The sequence below is a fragment of the Gallinula chloropus genome (genome assembly GCF_964237585.1).
Source record: "Gallinula chloropus genome assembly, chromosome: 15".
NCBI lineage: Eukaryota > Metazoa > Chordata > Aves > Gruiformes > Rallidae > Gallinula > Gallinula chloropus.
In genome coordinates, this window is record NC_140100.1 from 11,546,894 (window position 1) to 11,566,078 (window position 19,185).

A 19,185-nucleotide genomic window follows, 5' to 3' on the forward strand; every position below is an offset into this window, starting at 1 on the left:
AGTTCTTTTTGTGGGTAGACTGACCGGGTGTGATGGTCTGAGGATAACAAAGTCTTCAGGAAAAGTTAGTTTACTGTGCAAATATATTCCTTTTTCTGCAGGCCATACCATGCCTTATTACTTTTAAATGATGAGAAGTCATTGCTTAACGAGCTCCCGCTGGACTGCTCTCCTGCCCTGGTGAGAGTAATTAAAACTACCTCTGCTGTGAAGAATTTGCAGCAGTTGGCTCAAGATGCTGACCTGGCGTTGCTGCAGGTATGGGGAGCTGTCAGCAGCAGCTGCAATTCTTTTAAATCACAAGGTGTTCCTGGGTGCTGGTGGGTGTCTGTGGGGTGTGAGCTTCTCGCTTCTCTCTGTGTGAGTGGGGTGAAAGCATGAGCTGTAGGGCATGGGGAAGGGCTGGAGGGGGTGCAGCAGCTGTGTCTGACAGGCTGCATCTGAGTCCTGGGTTGCTGTGAGGTAACAGGGGTGTCTGCAAGTCTCTGGTCTGTACTGCTGCTCAGGGCCTTGGCTGCTCAGAGTCACCATACCTCCAGGACACCTTCCACAGCCTCTCTGGGCCTGGGCCAGTGTCTGACCAGCATCAGAGGGAAGAACATTCCTAGTATCTAATGGGAATTTCCCATCTTCCACCGAGAGCACCTGTTTCCTCTGTGCCTCCCACTAGGTAGTTAAAACCAGAGCAAGGAGCACTCCTGATGTAATGGTGGTGGTCTGCCTCTGTTCTGCCTCCGTTCTGCCACGTTTGTGTCTCTGGAGATGGAGGTACCCAGAACGCAAGTGAGAGCTTAGAGCTGCCATGGCCAAATGCTGCTGTGTGCTGTGGGTCTGACAACATCCTTCCTAGGAAAGAGCTTGTCAGCCCTGTGTGAACCCTCCTGCCAGCCCCCTTAGTACATCGGTGTGTGGATTTTGCAGGGTCCTGGGATGAAGCTCTAGCTGTGGCTTGGGCAGAAACCCTGACCTGGGGTGTCTGTGCCAGCAGCTCTGTGGGAATGCCTTCCCAGCACAGACAGACAGACCTTGGATCGGAATTGCTCAGGGTGATGTGGTGGGCCCTTGAAAAGGGGAGCTTGTGCCAGTGGAGAGGACGAGGCTCTGGCAGTCATGTGAGACACAAAGCCACCAAGAGACGATGCCTGTGGTCACCCTGGCCCTTCGCTTGTCAAGCCCGATGAGTGCATTAGATGATGCAGGAGAGGGAGTGCTGCTTCATGCTCCTAAGGCTCAGATGAGACCTGGGGATGTATTACGTGCTGTGTGTGACAGGAGAACACCGTGCTTGTCGTGGCAAGTGCTCCAGATCATATGCCTGCGCCTTATGTGAAGGGAAGGGTCCTGTTCTGCAGTAAAATTCCCAGGTCTGCTGACAGTGGTCTGTGGCATTACTTGGCACTGTGTAGCTGTGGGATGGACTCTGGAAATTCCCTTCTCTACCTTTGTTCTCCACAAAAAAGCCAGGTTAAATGCACCTAATGATACAAGCCAGATTTTATGTCTCGTAGACGCTATTTATGTGGCTCTCCCAGAGCCATTAACAACCACCGACTTGTTTAACACATTTAAATACTTGGTGTAACTCATTACTTAAGTATCTCAGTGCACTAGAAAGACTGTTGCTTTCCTTTGTATTTTAGAGGCTGATTCTGTGCTTGGATTTTTCATGTATAACACTTAATGCACTTTGTGCATGAATAACAATAGGATTTTGGGGCATGAAAAGTAACCAAACTTCTGTTGACAGAGTTTGATGACATCCCATTAGTGCAGGAATACCAGGTTGCTTAGAAATGTGAAGCAAACCTCTGGAAATTCATAACCTTGTCAAATGCCTTTTGATGTGCCACATGTTACATTAAACCCTGAATTTATTCTGAAGTTGGGGTGAAGGATGGAACATTCTCTTTCCCCTGTGGCTCAAACAAGACTTTTCTGTCCTGCTATGGAACTCCTGCTGAGAGCTTGATTTTGGCTTTTTTCCTCTCCTAATTCTAGTTTTTTCACTGCAGGTTTTCCAGCTTGCTGCACATCTTGTTTACTGGGGAAAAGCGATTATTATTTATCCGCTGTGTGAAAACAATGTCTACATGCTCTCTCCAAACGCCAGCGTCTGCCTGTAAGTAGAAGGGTGACTGCAGCAAGGGGGTGGTGAGCAGTGCAGATGTGCTTTCCTCCCCTCTTCCTGAAACACGGTGGGACCTTTCTCACGGCGTGAGCTTGGGGGGCCGTGCAGAGCACAGACAGCTGCCCGCAGTGGCAAAGCTGTTTGTGTGCGGCAGGAAGGAGCGTCGCAGCAGATCGATACGCTGCTGCAGTGATGGGGCCTGGGAAGCTGTGTTTACCCTGTGAAGCTATTTTTAGTGGTTTTTCTGTGCTTGCTCACTGAGTGTCCGTATCAGAAAGGCCGCACGAACCCAAAGCGATACAGAACCATTTCCAAACCCAAATACTTCCTGATTAAGTTAAATGAATGTTTTGTAGGACTGGCTGTGTACCTGGCACACAGCATCACCTGAAGTTAACCAGAAATAGCAAGTCAGGGTAGTGCTGCTCTCACTGTTGTCACATTTCACATGATGGCATTTTATACAGGCTTGCCTTCTCGCAGACCAAAGCCAGCGTGGCCATTTCGAGAGCAGGCAGCGGCAATGCAAGGAAGATGTGGAGGCAGAAGGTGGTGTTTTAGCTCCACTGAAGATTGGCAGCCCTTTCTCTCTTGGATTTTGAGACATTTTTAGAATCTGTGTTAGAACTCGGTTATAGGAAAATAGTTTTAAATCAAAACTTCTGTGACGGAAGTCTAAGAATAGGGCTGGAAAGTACCTTGAGGTCATTTGGGAACAGCTGTGCCTGGGTCATATATGGCAGTGCTGTTCTCTGAGACCTTTGTAGACAGAAATCCTAAGATAGACAGTTTTCTTAATATTTTACTTGACTCTCCCTTACTTGTCCTGCTGCTTGTCCTGGCAGCGCAGGCAGGGAGAGCAGTCACATCTGTGGCTGCATTTTGTGTGTTCAGAGATCATCTGTATAGCCTGCCCATCCCTGGCTTCTATCAACTGCCCATCCTGGTCTCTTTGATCAGAGACTGCGCAGGTCTAGACTTTCTATAACTTTAATTTTCCTCCCCTGAATTCCCTCCACAGCTCGAGTATCTACTGGAGCTGAACGTAATGCCAGGATGACAGTGTGTAAGCTGCTTGCTTGCTTTTACAGGGTGCAGCACACTGTGAACGATCCTCACTGTTTCTGTAGATCCCAGGATATTTGATGTGGGAATCGGCACTCCTGTAACGCTTAAATGGAGAAAAGTTACACTGAGCAGCGATACAAAACCGATTTCTGCCTTTCTCTCTTTTCCCTAGTTACTCTCCGTTAGCAGACGCGTTTTCCTGTCAGTTCCGGGGCCACAACCTGCCGTCGATGCTTTCCAAGTTCTCCCTCCCAGTGTCGCTCTCAGAGTTCAAGAACCCGTTGGCACCGCCCGTGCAGGAGGTGAGATGGGGGGCGCACAAGAGCACATGAGAACAAGGAATGGTGCTGCTCCCGCAGTACCCAGCCAGGAGCCTGCGACTGCAGGTTTTGAACTTGCCAATTCCTCTGTTTCCAACCGAATCCCTTCTTGTTTCACAGCCACTTGCCAAAAAGCTGTGGTGGTGTTCAGGGTGACGCTGGGCACTCTGTGCTGGCAAAGCACAATTGTAAGGAAAAACCAGAATGTTTCTTTGCCTTGAGTGATACCGCAGGGAAAACTGAAACTCCATTTGGGCTGCTCAACGCTGTTGTAAATGAGCAGGGCAGAGTGCAAGTTTGTGGGTTCCTCACAAGGACTCTTGATTTTCTTATATTCCATCTGGTGTGAGTTCACAGCCTGGCTATAAAAGCAAACTGTCTATTTGCTTACCTTCTGGTAGGGAAGGGGAATTGCTGAAAGGCTGTTGCGGGAAGCAGAGCTCCATGTGTTACAGCACTCGCGTTGTCATGTCCCAATTCAGGACAGTCACACAGGCGTTTTGGATTTGTGTGCTGTTTTACTTACACATAGATCACAGCTTGTGGCATTCCTGGGAACTGGTGAAAGGCAGGAGAGAGCTCTGTAACGTGAGGTCCCCTGGCTGATACATTCCCCGATGAAGAAGCTTAGACCTCCGAACACAGCTCGCTGCGGCCGAGGGAGCGCAGGCGGATTCCTTTAGCTGATTTCTCATGGTGCTGTTTGCTGCCCTTCCTACTGGGTGACTTGCTGGCTGTGTGAATTTAGCCACCATTTGGGGATTAGCATCGGTTTGTATACGGGCACAGTTGTGAGAGGAGCACTGGTTGTAATTACAGGTTGGCAGAGGTTATGATCAGAGGTAACGATAACTAATGATGGAGCATCTAATCCCAATAGTATGTTCAGGTCAGCTGCCGCCTTGGGGGGCAGGGGAGGAGCGCTGCCAGTTCTTCAGTGTAGCTACAGACAAACCTCTGCCTTGAAAACTGAGGCTGAATTAATAGCATTAGTTTTATCTGAGCAGCAGCACCTTCAGGAGGCATCATTCTTCTCCATACTCCTTTTAAAACTAATTATTGTCTTAATACATCAATACTTCTGGTTATTCTCAGGCGTCCTGCTTTTGTTTAAACACACAAACAAAGCCTGCTGCTTACTGCTGCAGTGATGCCATGAGAGAGCAGCGTGTGATCGCTGTTTGCTGGAGCTGTTGGAGTGCTCAGGTGGCTCTTTCAGAGTGCTCGTCAGACATTCAGCAGTGCACGGTGGGCTCCTGAAGCCAGCAGCGCAGTTTGTTCCCATCATCCTTCCAGTGTGTGGGGAAGGATGGCAGATGACAGATGAAAGATGCTGTACTCTGAACTGTAAATATTGTCAAATTGTGTTTGCTTTGCCTGTGGAAAAACCTAACAAACTTGGGACCTTTCACTGTAATTTTACTGTTTGTGTACACAGGAGGGGATGTTTGTGTTTCGGGGGTTCTTAACTTGGAAGATTTTCACTAGTAGCTGGTTATCTGGTGTGTTTCATCGTGCTGACTGTGCTGTCCATGTTTCTGAAGGTCACCCATGCCAGAAGGGCAGCGCTGTGGGAAGGGCTGTGTTTGTGGCAGGGATCGTTACAACCTCACGGCGTCCATCCCGCTTGGTTCTTGTCTTGAGCATGGCACTTGCTCCCTCCTTTAGGCACATGCTTTGGATGGGCAGAGAATATGGAAGGTGTTACTGAGGTCCAAGATACAAAATTGGAAAGCTGTTGAAGAGCCTTTCCTCCTGTCTTTATACGAAGTCATACTGCTTGGTTGGAAAGGGGATGGCTGGTTTTGTTTGCCCACTGCTGCCTGGGTGGAGTTGCTCCATTCCTTTGCATAGATGAACAAAACGTGATGCTGCCATTTTCATACCTGGGGGACTGTGGTATTTTTCAGCTTGTAGGAGGTATAAACCTGCAGTATCCTTAGCAAGAGCAACAGGACCAATTCGGCATGTGTGGCTGCACTCTGCTTTCAGAGGCTGCTGGGTAGGTGGGAACGTCCTGTGAGTGCTCCCAGCCCTGTGCCAGAGGCACGAATCTTCCTTGAGCTTGTTTCATGCCCGTGGTGACAAGCAGTGTATTGCAGCTGAAGTTTCTGGTTGCTGTATATCTATCAGTGGTCTTGTGCTTTTAATTGATTGGCATTTGTGTAGAGATCTGTGGTAGCTTCCCTTTTTCTGGGTCTGACCTGCCTGGTTTGATGGCAGAGTTGCAGCAGTGTGAGGATGTGGCTACACCAGCACCTCGGCTGTTCTGATGGTGTCTCAGTGCTGCTGAGAGGAGGCAGCCCTGCTTTTCTGTTCCACTCTCAGGTGTGTGTATGTGCCTTCCTCATTTCCCTCTTCCCTTTTCAGGAGCGCTGGCTCCTGCCCAGCTTGATTCTATCTGCTTGTTTCAGCCGCACAAGCTCTCTGCTGGGTTGGCAAGTGGAACTGGCTGCTGGGGAGATCCAGCGAGCTCCAGAGCTGGTGCAGGGTGAGGGAGGCACTTCTGCAGCTGGGGACCTGAGTGAGGAGAGCAGGAGCTACTTTCCTCTTTCAGAGCGGTGAGCTGTCTGTCAGCTGCACCCAGCTGTGTGGTGCCACCCTGACTCAGTCCAGCGCATCCTGGGACCATCCTGACCAGGGGCCAACTTGGCTCATGCTGCTGGTGCTGGATCTTACCAGCATGAGAGGAGATCTGGTGAGCTGACACGGTTGGGAAATCTTTTCTCATGTTTTTGCTGGCAAAACAGCAGCATGTCTCCCCCCTACCCTACCCCAACGGCTGTCCTTCCTTTTGCCTGTGCCTGGTGGCACTCCCCTGCACTCCCCTCTCGCATGTGGCTCAGCATTGATGGCAACACAGTGCCCACCAGAGCAGAGCTCTGCTGGTGTTTGGGGTGGAGCACAGCCTTTCATGACCTCATGTCACATCTGGGGACCTCAAACCTTGTGGTGAGCCCATGCTCACTGTCAGCATGCCTGTGCTGGGCACGGCAGCTGATGCAGGAAGGCTCTGACAGCTTTCCAGTGCCAGGCTTTCTTCCTGTCATTCCAGCGTTTCCTCACCCAGCTGCTCTGTGCTACGTTTCTTTGCAAACCAAGAGACAGGGATGATGCCTGTGGCTTCCCCTCCTCCGGGCATTAATGGCCTCAGCTAGTTTGTCAGTGCAGAAGAACGTCTAATGTCTCTAACGCTGCCTTGAGGAACAGACATGGACTAGTGGGAGGGACCTTTCTGCCTGTAAGGCAGAAAGTCTGTACGGAGGTGAATTCAACATCCCATTTCCTCCCTGCATCCCCTTCGCTGGGGCACAGCTCCTTATCAGAATGAGTGCTGGTGTTATCGTGGTGATGTAATTCCCTCTTGATGGGGCTCGGAGAACTGTGAAAAAAACCAGATGGGAAAGTATGACCGCTGCTGCTGGACACAATGCGCTCGGGTTTTCACTGTTGTTCAGTGAGTCTGTCTGTGCTGTTGGGAGCAGGGCCTCTGCCTTACACGTCCGGGAAACGTGCTGTGCTTTGTGTAGCAGCTCGGTGGGAAAGGAGCGGGTACGTCGGGGCTGGGAGGGGGGGAGCTGCCTGCAGCTACTGAATAGGTAGGTGCCTGTGGCTTCCTGGGGATGCTGTGAACCAGACGGGTGGGCCGGGCATCTGGAAGGCATCAGGGGGCTTGGGGTCTTTTGTTGGCAGAGATGTGGAAGAAGTATTAAGGTGCATGTGTATGCAGTTGGACTGGGTATAAAATCAGGGGGGTTCAGTGTGGCAAGTTAAAAATACAATAAAATGCAGTTTTCTAGGCCTAAATGGAGGGAACGGTGATGGGCTCAATGACATCAGAGTTCACAGCTGCTTCCTCATAGTTAAGATGTCGTGTGGTACCTGTGGTACCTGTGGTACCACATGTCCTGTGGTACCAGGGTCTGCAGGGCCTGTTTGCTGTAACATGGGGAGTTTTAGGAGCTGACCTGATGCTCACAGAAGAGCATGGTTAGGGCGATAAAAGGCAGTGAGTTTCAGCACACATCTGCTGGGAAGGCGCTGTCCTGCTGAGCTAAGGAGCGCTGAGGTCTCACGTCACGCCTCAAACAGAGCACGTGTCCCAGGATGGAGCTGTGCTGTAACTGCAGGGTATGTAACGGGAAATCAGTGAGGACTGCGTGTTTCTGGGCTGCTCTTTTCCCTTCACTTTCCTGAACCCGTTGCTAGTCCCCAGTTACCCTGGTATTTTCCTTAGCTTCTTAGGGCTGGGAAAGAAACAGCCTTAAAGAATCCTTGCAGGAAATGTGTTTTCTTGAATGTGTTATCTGGGAGAGGGGAGAAAAGAACAAATGCTGGATCTCATCTCTCCGAGCCAAGCTCTCCTTTGGCTGTCCCGGGCTGCCCAGCTGGGCTGACGATAGCGCCTGTGTGTTCAGAAGCTGAAGCATCCTCTCTGCTTTGGGCAGGAAGCACAAAGCAGGGCATTGTCAGCAGGGCATGACAGCACTCACTCCCTAACTTCACCCCAGGCCCGCTGCACCCTGAGATGGGAGAAAAAGGGAACGGCTGTGAGCTGGTCCGTGCCGGACACCGCGGCAGATACAGCCCCCTCCGAGCAGCCTGGAAAGAGGCAGAGTGGGGAGATGGGAAGGATGAAAGGAGTATGGATGAAATTTAGGGTTGATTGTTAGTTAAATTAAGTAACAACAAATGTTCCCTTTTGTGTTTCCTTCATGCCTCTGGCGTTTCACAGCTGAAGCAGGCTGGCTGTGGCTTCCTACAGTGGCAGCTGATGCCTGAGCAGTAGACCCTTGCCTGGGAAGCTCCTCTTGGCCCTTTCGGGTTTCAGCAAGGAGCCCAGCTAATTGAGCAGACTGAGCCCCAGCACTGAGATGGCCCCGTACCATGGAGTGAGGAGAGGTGTTTCCGACAGCCAGGGCAGCGCAGATGGTGCTGGGAAGCCCTCTCTGCTGTCTGGCTTCATCAAGAGGAGCAGATCAGAATGGATATAAATTCAGTGTTTGCGAGACAAGCAGCAAAACATGGGAGCAAAGCTTCTGCTAGACCTCCTCTGTGAAAATAGAGTCACAAGTGATGTTCCCCAGGGCTCGGGGCTGGGCCACTCCTGTTTAACATCTTCATTAACGATCTGGATGAGGGGATCAAGTGCATCCTCTGTGAGTTTGCAGATGACACCAAATTATGTGGTTGTGGATCTGCTGGAAGGTGGGATGGCTCTGCAGAGGGACCTGGGCAGGCTGGATTGATGGGCAGAGGCCAGCAAGGCCAAGTGTCGGGTCTTAAACTTTGGTCACAATAACCCCCAGCAGCGCTGCAGGCCTGGGGCAGTGGCTGGAGAGCTGCCTAGGGGAGAAGGACCTGGGGGTGTTGTGCAGCCAGCTGGACATGAGCTGGCAGTGTGCCCGGGGGACCAAGAAGCCCAACACCATCCTGGCTTGTGTCAGGAACGGTGTGACCAGCAGGAGTAGGGCAGGCACAGTGGTTCTGTTGTGCTCAGCTCTGGTGAGGCTGCACCTCGAGTGCTGTGTCCAGGTTTGGGCCCCGCACTACAGGAAGGACGTTGAGATGCTGGGTTGCATCCAGAGGAGGGGGATGAAGCTGGAGAAGGGGCTAGAGCACAAGTCCTGTGAGGAGTGGCTGAGGGAGCTGGGGGTGTTCAGTCTGGAGAAAAGGAAGCTGAGGGGAGACCTCATCGCTCTCTCCAGCTACCCACAAGGTGGCTGCAGAGATGTCAGGATCAGTCTGACTTCTCTCTGGTGACAAGCGACAGGACGGGAGGGAATGGCTTCAGGTTGAACGGGGGGGGGGGGAGATGTAGGTCAGATGTCAGATGGATTTTTCCAGGGTTGTTTTGTGCCCTCAGCCATGCAGACCTCGTTCATTTGCTGTGAAATTAGCTAATGGGCCAGTGCTGCGTGCCAGTGGGCCGGGGATTTAAGTAAAACAAATGAGAGGTGTTTTCACCCAGGCCCGTGCCCTGGGGGTTGCGTTTGTAGCAGTGTGATCTGTGGCGTAAGCCGCCTCGCTCTGCCAGGCTGCTCGGGGTGCTGGCCAAGCATGGGGTGTTTGGGCTCTCTGGCCACCCTCCTCTTTTGTGGATTGTCTGAATCGTGTGACAGGAATTGCGTCTTTTCGGAAGAGGATGTGTTTGAAGGAGACCCCAGACAGCGTGTTTAAAGATTCAAATCCCTTCAGCCCCCAGAGTGGAAGTTCCTGGAAAGGCAGGGTGGGGGCTGTCTGCAAACAGAACCTGTTTCTTTTGTGATCTGATAGCGGAGGAGGAGCTGGGGGGTGTCAGGTTTGTGGAGAAAGGACAGTACGTGGGCTGATGAATTTCTGTTTGGGCCTTTTATTGAGGTTTGGCCCATGAGACTGATGATGAACGCAGCACAGCCAGCTTCCTGCTCGGAGCCTGAGCTCATTCTGTGTGTGGCTCACTCACCAAAACAGTGCTGGTTGCTATGAAATCCCCTGTCAGGTTTTCTCGGTGTTGTCAGAGCTCATAGCTATGTGAAGGGTTGCCTGCAGTCATATGAAAAGGCTTTTTGTGCAGAAGTTCGGGCACAATGATGCATTTTGAATGCTCCTCCAAACCTCCAGCACGCAGCCCGTGCCAAGAACCTACAAATACCCCAAATACCCGTCCTCACTCTGTCCCCTGCTTCCGGCACTGCTCCGGGGACATTGTGCAGGTCGTCAGCCACAGTGACACAGAGGTGTCCTGCCTGTTTCACATGAGCATCGCCTCTCAGCATGTCTGAAACTCTTGCACCCTAAAACCTGGGTGCCTTTAGAAGCTTGTCTGTCCTTGTATTGCAGAGGGATGGTGAGCAAATGGGCATGTTAACCCTGTGCAGTGAGTGGGGACGACTCGGCAGTGGGCAGCTGCTGCCTCTTGCCAGAGTTTCTGCTGCTCGGTGGTGTGTCCCTGTGTGGCTCTGGTCTCTGGGGTCTCTCCATGGCTTTGCAGCAGTTTCCCATCTGAGGGCAAGCAGCTCCTACTTCTGGGTCCCTGTCTGGGTTGCCTCAGCTCCTCCCTGTCATCCTGCCCTCTCCCTGGCTTTCCGGGGCTCCTGAACTTTACTCTGGCTGTGCTGGGATGAACCCTTTGGTGAGAAGTGGTTGTAGCGTGTCTTGTTCAGAAACCGGCACACTGATCTGGGGGTGACACTCTGGCCACCTGTGCCAGGGCCTGCACCTGCCTGGCAGCTCAGGAGGACCCCTCATAGAGTTTTTAGCACCTACTAAACTGGCTGTGTGAGGAGAGGCCAGCACAGCTCCAGCTGGGGTGGAGTGGCCCCACTTGCACGGCCGTGGAGTTACGTGGTGAGGCGTTGGGCTGCTCTGCTGGAAGGCAGTGGGTGCTGGGGCCGCGGCGCGGGGCAGGGATGGGTTGTGTGAGGACACTGGCTGTGCTGGGCAGTGTTGTGTAAAGACATGTTGAGCATCAAAGGCTTGGTTACAGCCTGAGCATCCACAGCAGCTTTGGGCGTGATGAACATGTGCGCCTGGTCACCTTGTTTGTGATTGGAGAGGAGATAGAACTTGTGTGGGGTGGGAAATGATTCTCCTTGTGACTCCTTAGTCACGAAGCTTGACCTTTGTGCGGCTTCTCCGGCGCTTTATTTCACCAGCGTTTAACACCACGTCCCTTACTCTGCAGACGCAGCTCATTCAGATGGTGATATGGATGCTCCAGCACCGGCTTCTTATTCAGCTTCACACCTACGTCTGTCTGATGGTGCCACCGAACGAGGAGGACTTCCGAGCCCAAGATGAAGACATGCCCTTTACTGCCAGAGTTGGAGGCCGGAGTCTAAGCACCCCCAATGCTCTCAGCTTTGGTTCTCCAAGTATGAGCACGCTTTTCTCTGCCCTTCAGACTACAGCCCGCTTGTAGAGCTTCCCTTACCCATGCCCAGGGTAATCAGTCAGGCCTTGGTCAAGAGACAACTCCTCCTCTTTGCTGGAGAGCTGGCTCGTTGGGCCCAGCCTTTCTTAAACTTAGAGCTGGGTGTTGGTGAACGTTTTAAGAGCTCTCAAAGTTTAAATTGCTGTTTTTAAAAACAAGTAGTACCTTGTAATTTGCCAAGGTCTTGTGTGGTCATGTGAAATGTTTTTCTCAGAGGTACTTCTGTTTCTGCAAAGTAACTTCTGACCTTCTTGCTGGACTCGAGGAGCTGCTGTGTTCCCCTGGCTGTGCTGCTGTTACAGCCAGAACCTCAGTTTTCAGGAGAAGACCTGAAGTTGTGAGAATTTGTTCCAGGCAGCGCTGGCTCCTCAGGGCTGTCAAGTGCCTAGGGAGGCACAGAGCAAGCTGTGCTCTTGCAGATGGCTGATTTCCATTTACATCTCCTGGCTTCCTTAATTTCCTTAGTGCCCTTCTTCAGGAGGGTGCCAGGAAAGCATTTTTTCAGGAAGATAGATCAGATACAATGCTGAAATCCCCAACTTTCACAGAATCACAGGGGTTGGAAGGGACCTCGAGAGCTCATTGGGTCCAACCCCCTGCCAAAGCAGCTCCCCAGCTCATATTGCACAGGTCGGTGTCCAGATGGGTCTTGAATCTCTCCAGAGAAGGACACTCCACACCCCCTGGGCAGCCTGTCCCAGGGCTCCCTCACCCTCACTGGGGAAAAGTTCTTTGCACATTGGTGCAGAACTCCCTGTGCTCCAACTTGCAGCCATTGCCCCTTGTCCTGTCCCCACAGACACTGAAAAGGGGCTGGCCATCTCCCCCTGTGTCCCATACTTAAGATATTTATAAACATTAATAAGGTCCCCCCTTAGTCTTCTTTTCTCCAGGCTGAACAGCCCCAGCTCACTCAGCCTTTCCTCACAGGGGAGATGCTTCAGGCCCTTAATCATCTTTGTAGCCTCCTCTGGACTCTCTCCAGGAGATCCCTGTCTTTTTTATCCCAGGGAGCCCAGAACTGGACACAACACTCCAGGTGGGGCCTGACCAGGGCAGAGTAGAGGGGGAGGATCACCTCCTTAGACCTGCTGGCCACACTCTTCCTGATGCATCCCAGGATCCCATTGGCTCTCTCAGCCCCCAGGGCACACTGCTGGCTCATAGCCAACCTGTCATCAACCAGGACCCCCAGGTCCTTCTCCACAGAGCTCTTCTCCAGCAGGTCATCCCCCAGCCTGTACTGATATAGATGGTTATTCCTCCCTAGCTGCAATACTTTACACTTGCTTTTGTTGAATTTCATTAGGTTTCTCCCTGCCCAGCTTTCCAGCCTGTCCTTTGTTATCAGGATGTCATGGGAGACAGTATCAAAAGCCTTGCTGAGTCAAGGTAGATGACATCTGCTGCTCTCCCTCCATCCACCCAGCTGGTGATGAGATCATAGGCGGCTATGAGATTGGTCGAGCACGATCTTCCCTTGGTGAATCCATGCTGACTACTCCTCATGACCTTCTTCTCTTCCAGTCAGGAGCAGCCATCTCAGAGCACCACTGAGGCTGGGTATCAGGGGAGATTCTCTGTACAACTTTCAGCTTTACAGAAGTCATGAATTAGGGCAAAAATCTTGGACTGTGAGTCAGATAAGGCTGCAATCTGCTTTTTCTGGCTCGCTCACAAGAGGATATTGCTTCTTGGCCTCTCTGTCTGCTCCCACCTTCTGTGCTGTTAGGCTTTCCATGTTACCACTTCACGGTATTCCAGCAGAGCTGGCCGGGAATTTTCTTCTCAGATGTTTTTTATGGCCTGTTTATGGTCTCCAGAAGTACAATTTTCCACATAAGTTGACGACTTTGTTGAAACATTTGACTTGCCCATTGAGAAAATCGCGGTGCTGTCAGATGACTCCCTGCAGATCGATGTAGCATTTCGAGAGCCACTTTGCTCTCCAGATCTGTGGGGATGGTTTGGAAATGCTGCATCACCACAGCCTGAATTGATCATCTTTGCATCAGTGCACCCAGGAATATAATATTCTGTGTCTCTTTCTCTGTTCTGCTGATAGCCAGTAGTGATGACATGACTCTGACGAGCCCCAGCATGGATAATTCCAGTGCCGAGTTGATCCCCGGTGGGGACTCCCCCCTAAATAAAAGGATGACAGAGAATCTCCTAGCAAGCCTGCTGGAGCACGAGCGGGAAGCTATCCTAAACGTCCCTGCTGCCCAGAACCCAGAAGATCTCCGCATGTTTGCAAGGTAGGAGACGAGGAGCGCAGAATGTTAATGTTTTGTCTCTTCCTTGCTGTTGGATTGGCCTGGACTCTGAGCAAATCCTGTTAGCTTGGGGTTTTGGAGGATAAACTCTTTGGGGTTTTAGAGGATAAACTCTTTGGGGTTTGTTCCCCTTACACCTGCTACATCTGCACACATCAGTTTTCACTTACACCAACACGTGTCACAAGAGCACTCGTTCAGGGGTGTGTGAGGGAGCAGCAGGGCGTATGGTGACAGCAGGGGCTCGCTGCCTGCCTGCCAGCTTCCCACGTCCACACATGGTAGGTGTAAAACTTCATCGCCTGCAAAAACCTTCTCAGCCTGCAAGGCACAGACCCAGCCGTGCTGATGCTGCCAGCCTGTGTCTGTTGATACTTCTGAGCCACCTGTCCTTTGAGGTTTGTAAACTCTGTGCAACAGGAGACAGGGAGCATCAGGGACAAAACCAGGCTGAATACTTGAGCAGGCCAGGCTAGAAGGGTTCCAAGGGCTGTTTGGCAGAGCCAAGCTGCTCAGTTGCCTGGGTTAGGTAGGGTAAAGTCATTAGGAGGTGCAATTAGTAGCGCCCAGTTTTGTTGTTACAAATTTCAACACAACAAACACACACAAGATGTGGTTCTGCACATGGGAAAAAGCAGAACAATTTCCAAACCAGCTGGATGGGGAAAACGTGTGTGTGTGTGGGTAAATACAAGAAGTATTTTGGAACTGAAATACTGAAGTGTTTTGGAACACAGAGGCATCACTGGAATGCAGATTTCACTGGGTTTCATACTTGGGGAGCAGCAAACCACCTGAGGCAAGTATTGCAGCTGTCCCCATGCTTCCCAGATGCTGGTGGTTTTCCCTGAAGGCCTGGTTCTTGCCCTGGGATGGATACAGTCAGGCAGCCCAGAGAAACTGAAACATCAAAAAAATACATTCCTGGTTTGGGGCAGAGCTTTTGGCTGTGCTGGGCTGGGTATTTTCACAGAGCTCTCCCTTCCTGTGGGTAGTCGCTGCTCGCTGAGTGACCCAACTCCTCCCGCCTTCAGAGGATACTCTGTGACCAGGAGGCCACGCTTCAGCCATTCCTGAACGTTGAGATCTTTATTCCTTCTTGCCAGATGAGTCATTATGGGACTTTGGTTTCTCCCTCACACCAGCTGCCATACCCAGGCAGCTGCCCCAAGGACGCTGTTTGTGCAGTGTGCCCGTGCGCAGGGTCCTGCCGTGGATCTCAGGATGGCTTCGTACGGCTGAGCTTCCATTTGACTACAGATGGGCTTGACATCTGCACAGTGTTCTCCTCAGTCAGCAGCGAGGAAGAGGGAAGAGCTGATAACTAATGGGCCCTGGGGCTGGATGCTGGAGTATACAGATAGAAGTGGTTACGCCAGATGCTCTCGGTTACCGGTGGCGTTACAGGCACCGTCACTTGGAGGCTGTGGGTGTATTTCCTCTCGTTCTGTGCCGTAAGCCGCCAGAGATGAGTGTTGGGTAAGCCTGGTGCTCTTAACAAACGTATAAACAATTGTAGAGCAGCTGCTGCAGTGAAGGAGCTGATCTCCCCCCTCACCCCGACACAGGTCACTGCGCCAGCTCTTCTCCTCGCTCCCCTCCGAGGAACAGCAGCCTGACCAGGGCTGTGCCCTGGCAAACACCCGGCTGCACCGGCTGCCCCCCAGAACAAACTCCTGCTATCAATGTGTTGATATATATATATACCACAGGTGCCCTTTCAAGTGTGTCTGCACACACAAGGGGATGGGCTGCGTTCAGCGCAGCGGTGACATTCAGCCCGACACATTTGCCTGTGCCTGCCCCTCTGAACGCCCGTTACTCATTAAATGGGTGGCAGGAGCAGCCCGTGCCTGCCTGTTGCTCTGCACAGTGTCTGCAGGGCAGAAACCTTCAGAGGAAATAAGGAGTATTGAGCTTGGCTCCAGCATTGGCTGCGTTAACCCTCGTAACATAGAATGGGAATTGAAATCCAGCTTCTCTGCTGAGGTGCTGCTGGAGGAGGGGTGGCATGTCCCCTCAGAAGGGAGCTTAGGGAGGAGACAAGTTCTGAGCTAAATCTTCAGCAAGGTACCCAGAGTGTTCCTCGCTGCACGTCAAGCAGAGCTTTTACAGGCAGATGGAGGCCTCGCAGATGGGTGTGGAGTGATGTCAGGACTTTTTCCTCGCCCTTGGATCGGAAGCTGGGGGTCCTTTGCTCCACTGAGGAATACTGGTTGGTGGCACTAAGGTGTGGTCAGGTCTGCCCCACTTCCAAGCAGTGCCTGGTTGGTTCATATACATGTTCACTGCTCACAAGGGCAAAGGCACTGTCCGTCTTCACTGGAGCGGTGAGCCCAGGTTACAGCTTTGGAGAATCTAGTTGGGCCTTTTGGGAAAACTTCTTCCCCGGGAGAGCACTGCCGCCCAGGGCAGATTACCCAGGCGTGGTGGGACATCTCTGTCCTTGGAGTGTTTCAGGGCTTGGCTAGAAAAACCTACAGCCTTGGCAGTGTTGCTGCTGCTGGAGCAGGGCGCTGGCCAGCACTCCAGAGGTGTCTTCCAGACGGCATTTTTGTGATATGCTTTAACATCCTCTCCAGCTTTTATGGGAGTGGAAAGTATTTCATCTTAACCAGTTACAAATCCAGACTCTCTCTGAATACAGGATGGATTTAGGTATTGGAAAAGTCCTGCTTAGTCGGTGTGGCTGCTGAGGGCCAGGCCGTAATCCTGCCCAGCAGAGCACGGTGCCAGGAGGTGAGAGCACAGCCAGTTGTGGGGAGCAGCTTTGCAGGAGGGGAGCAGCTTCTGCAAACCTGCTTTTTGGGTAGCAACACAAGTCACAACACACAACACCCTGTTAATGCCTCAGGGCAGGGTCTGTCCTTGGCACATGCAAATTCAAACCCACACTGTCCCTGCTGATGGCCACTTCTTGGACACTGGTTGCCACTGGCCCATGGAAGAAGCCAATTAATCCAATTTAGGTACCCAGCCAGACACCCTGCCAAGGGCAGGCACAGAGTCTGGGCCGTGGACAGGTAACTAGGCTGGGAAGTGCGTCTGTGTGGCAGGTACAGTGACGCAGCAGTTACGGTCTCCTGAAGGGTGCTACCTTGAGTGCTGGCAGGTGACTGTCAAAGCAGAAGGGATTTTTGCGGTGCAGGGGCTGCAGCAGTGGGGCTCCCAGCTCAGTGGTGATGTACAGCTGGGGGGGGGGGGGCAAGAGGAGGGTGAGGAGGGATGGGGCAAGTTGGAGAGCTGAGACACATGAACGGCAGCACCCTGGGGATGAGGCACAGTGTGAGGGTGATGTGCTGCACAGCAACGCCTTCCAGCAATCCTGGAGGGGGGAACGGGCAACAGACGTGCAGCAAAAGAGACAGCTCTGCTCTTCCAGGGCAGTGCTGTGCCAGGCTAAGAACCCATTTCAGTCACTTTTCCTGTAAATGAGGGATGCAGCCCAGATGCTTCCTGATTCGCATCCCATGGGAGAGGAAACCTTGAGGGTGGGAGGATCGGGTGTCGCTGTGTGCACTTGCCTTTGGCCCATACACCTTCCTTGCTCTCCTTCCCCCAGGCTGCTGCACTATTTCCGAGGCCGGCACCATCTGGAGGAGATCATGTACAACGAGAACATGCGGCGCTCCCAGCTCCTGATGCTGTTTGACAAATTCCGCAGCGTGCTGGTGGTGACCAGCCACGAGGACCCTGTGATTTCAGTCTTTCAGTCCCTCTTGAAATGACTCTTCTGGCAAAGGAAGGGAAACCACTAGGTCTGAGAGGTGAATTTGGTTCCTTCTCGCCATGTGCTGTACAGCAGGTTCTCCCTGTCTGGGCCTCAGTTTCCCCTCTGCTCCCTGTGGTGACACACAGGGCTGGTGTGTGGTAGGGTGCTGGGCCCCGCTGCAGGACAGGGTGCACTTTCTCAGCCTGGATTCCTGCTGGATTCCCTGACTCCGCTCCTCCCCAGGGCCCCCAAAGCTCCCACTGTGGCGACATGGACAGTACTGCACCTTTGGGTGGCTTGGAGGTGCCTCTATCCCTGGTGTGACGACTGCTGGGTCATGCAGCCAACAGTGGATGTGAGGAGCCCGTCCCTATGGCAGAGCACTCCCAGCATCCGCTCCCAGGCCGTGTGGAGCCGGCCTGGCTCCTGGGGAGAGGGCCCTGCGTGTCTGAGAGATTCCGTTTTGGGTCATTGTTACCTCGCAGCCGCGAGGACAGAGGCAGGAGGGCAAAGCCCAGCAAGTAAAGAGCTCTGTGAATGAGAATGTCATTGTGTTACAGCTTGTTTCTTCCCTGGGTGGCTGTGGGGCTGTCACTGAGCCACCTGTGTGGGTGCTAGCTCTGTAGGACAGGATGGGGGGTGGGATGAGCAGGACTGGAACTGGCTGCCCAGGCTGCAGTGCACGGACACCCCTGTTCCCTGGAGGCTGGTGCTGAGGGCACCCAGACTTGTTCTGTTCCTCCCCTCCTTTGGACCGCAGGAGCCCAAGCTGGAGCGGCCCTGCCCAGGGTTGGAGCTGGGCAGCCAGGAAATACAATGCGGGGCCTTACTCACCCTTTCCTCCCCTCCAGCCGTGCTGGGCTGGAATGAGAGGCGACATCACTGGTTCTGGGGATGGCAGGGGGTCAGCCCTGGCCTGCCTGAGGCCACAGTGCCCACAGCTGCCCAGCGCCTGGGCCGTGTACCGGGGGAGACCCTCACCTCTGCAGTGGCTGCTTCCAGGGCTGGGTGCTGGGAAGAGAGCAGCAGGCTGGTTCTACTCCTCTCCCTCCTACCACTAACGTGCACACATGAAAACAAAGCTGGAGTTTTTCCCCAAGCAAAAACAATGCCCAACCCCAAACTCCCCTCAGTGGTGCTGTAGGGCCCCAGCCCCAGCCAGCCCCCTGCTGCTGCGGGTCAGGGTGAGCTCCTGAGCCTGACACAACAAGGGCTTTGCAGAAGGGGACGACGAGGCTTTTTCCATGTGATGGGGAAAGGGTTGTGAAAAACTTGGGCTTTTTTCTTGCACGGGCATCCTAAGGAGAGCAGGGTGTCCAAGTCACCCTTTAAACTGCCACATGGCTGCAGCTCTACCCCAAATCCTGGAGGGTTTTCTTTCCCCTGTACCTCAGGGCAGGCTGCAGCACCACAGATTCTCAGCATTGATGCTTTCTTGGTGCTGCGGTTCTCCCACCAGTGAGTGCTAAACTGGTCTCAGAAGCAGCTGGGAAAACAAACAAAAGGTATTCTTGTTCTCCAAGCTAGATGTTGTAGACTGGTTTAGGGTGGAGGGGTTCCTGGAGGCTCTGTCCAAATCTTTGCTCAAAGGAAGCGTGTTAGATCAGGTCATGCAGGGGTTTGTCCAGTGGAGGGTTGAGTGGCACTAAGGACAATCCCACACTTCTCCAGGCCCCTGTTCCAGTGTGTGACCACCCTCATAGGGAAAATCTGCTAGTGCCAATTTCCTGTTTTCCAACTGTGCCCACTGCCTCCTGTCCTGGCTG

General features: G+C 52.7%; 1 protein-coding gene across 2 annotated transcripts in view; it reads left to right on the plus strand.

Annotated features, from left to right (window-relative positions):
- Positions 1-17,949, plus strand: part of NPRL3 (NPR3 like, GATOR1 complex subunit) — a 33,258-nt gene extending 15,309 nt beyond the window's left edge. For both annotated transcript variants that reach the window (XM_084271058.1, XM_084271057.1), the window contains exons 6-11: positions 102-258; positions 2,013-2,119; positions 3,369-3,498; positions 11,183-11,372; positions 13,497-13,689; positions 17,270-17,949. In XM_084271058.1, the coding sequence (XP_084127184.1) occupies positions 102-258; positions 2,013-2,119; positions 3,369-3,498; positions 11,183-11,372; positions 13,497-13,689; positions 17,270-17,435 (943 nt within the window). In that variant the 3' untranslated portion in view covers positions 17,436-17,949. The remainder of the gene's footprint in view (positions 1-101; positions 259-2,012; positions 2,120-3,368; positions 3,499-11,182; positions 11,373-13,496; positions 13,690-17,269) is intronic.
- The last annotated feature ends 1,236 nt before the right edge of the window (positions 17,950-19,185 follow it).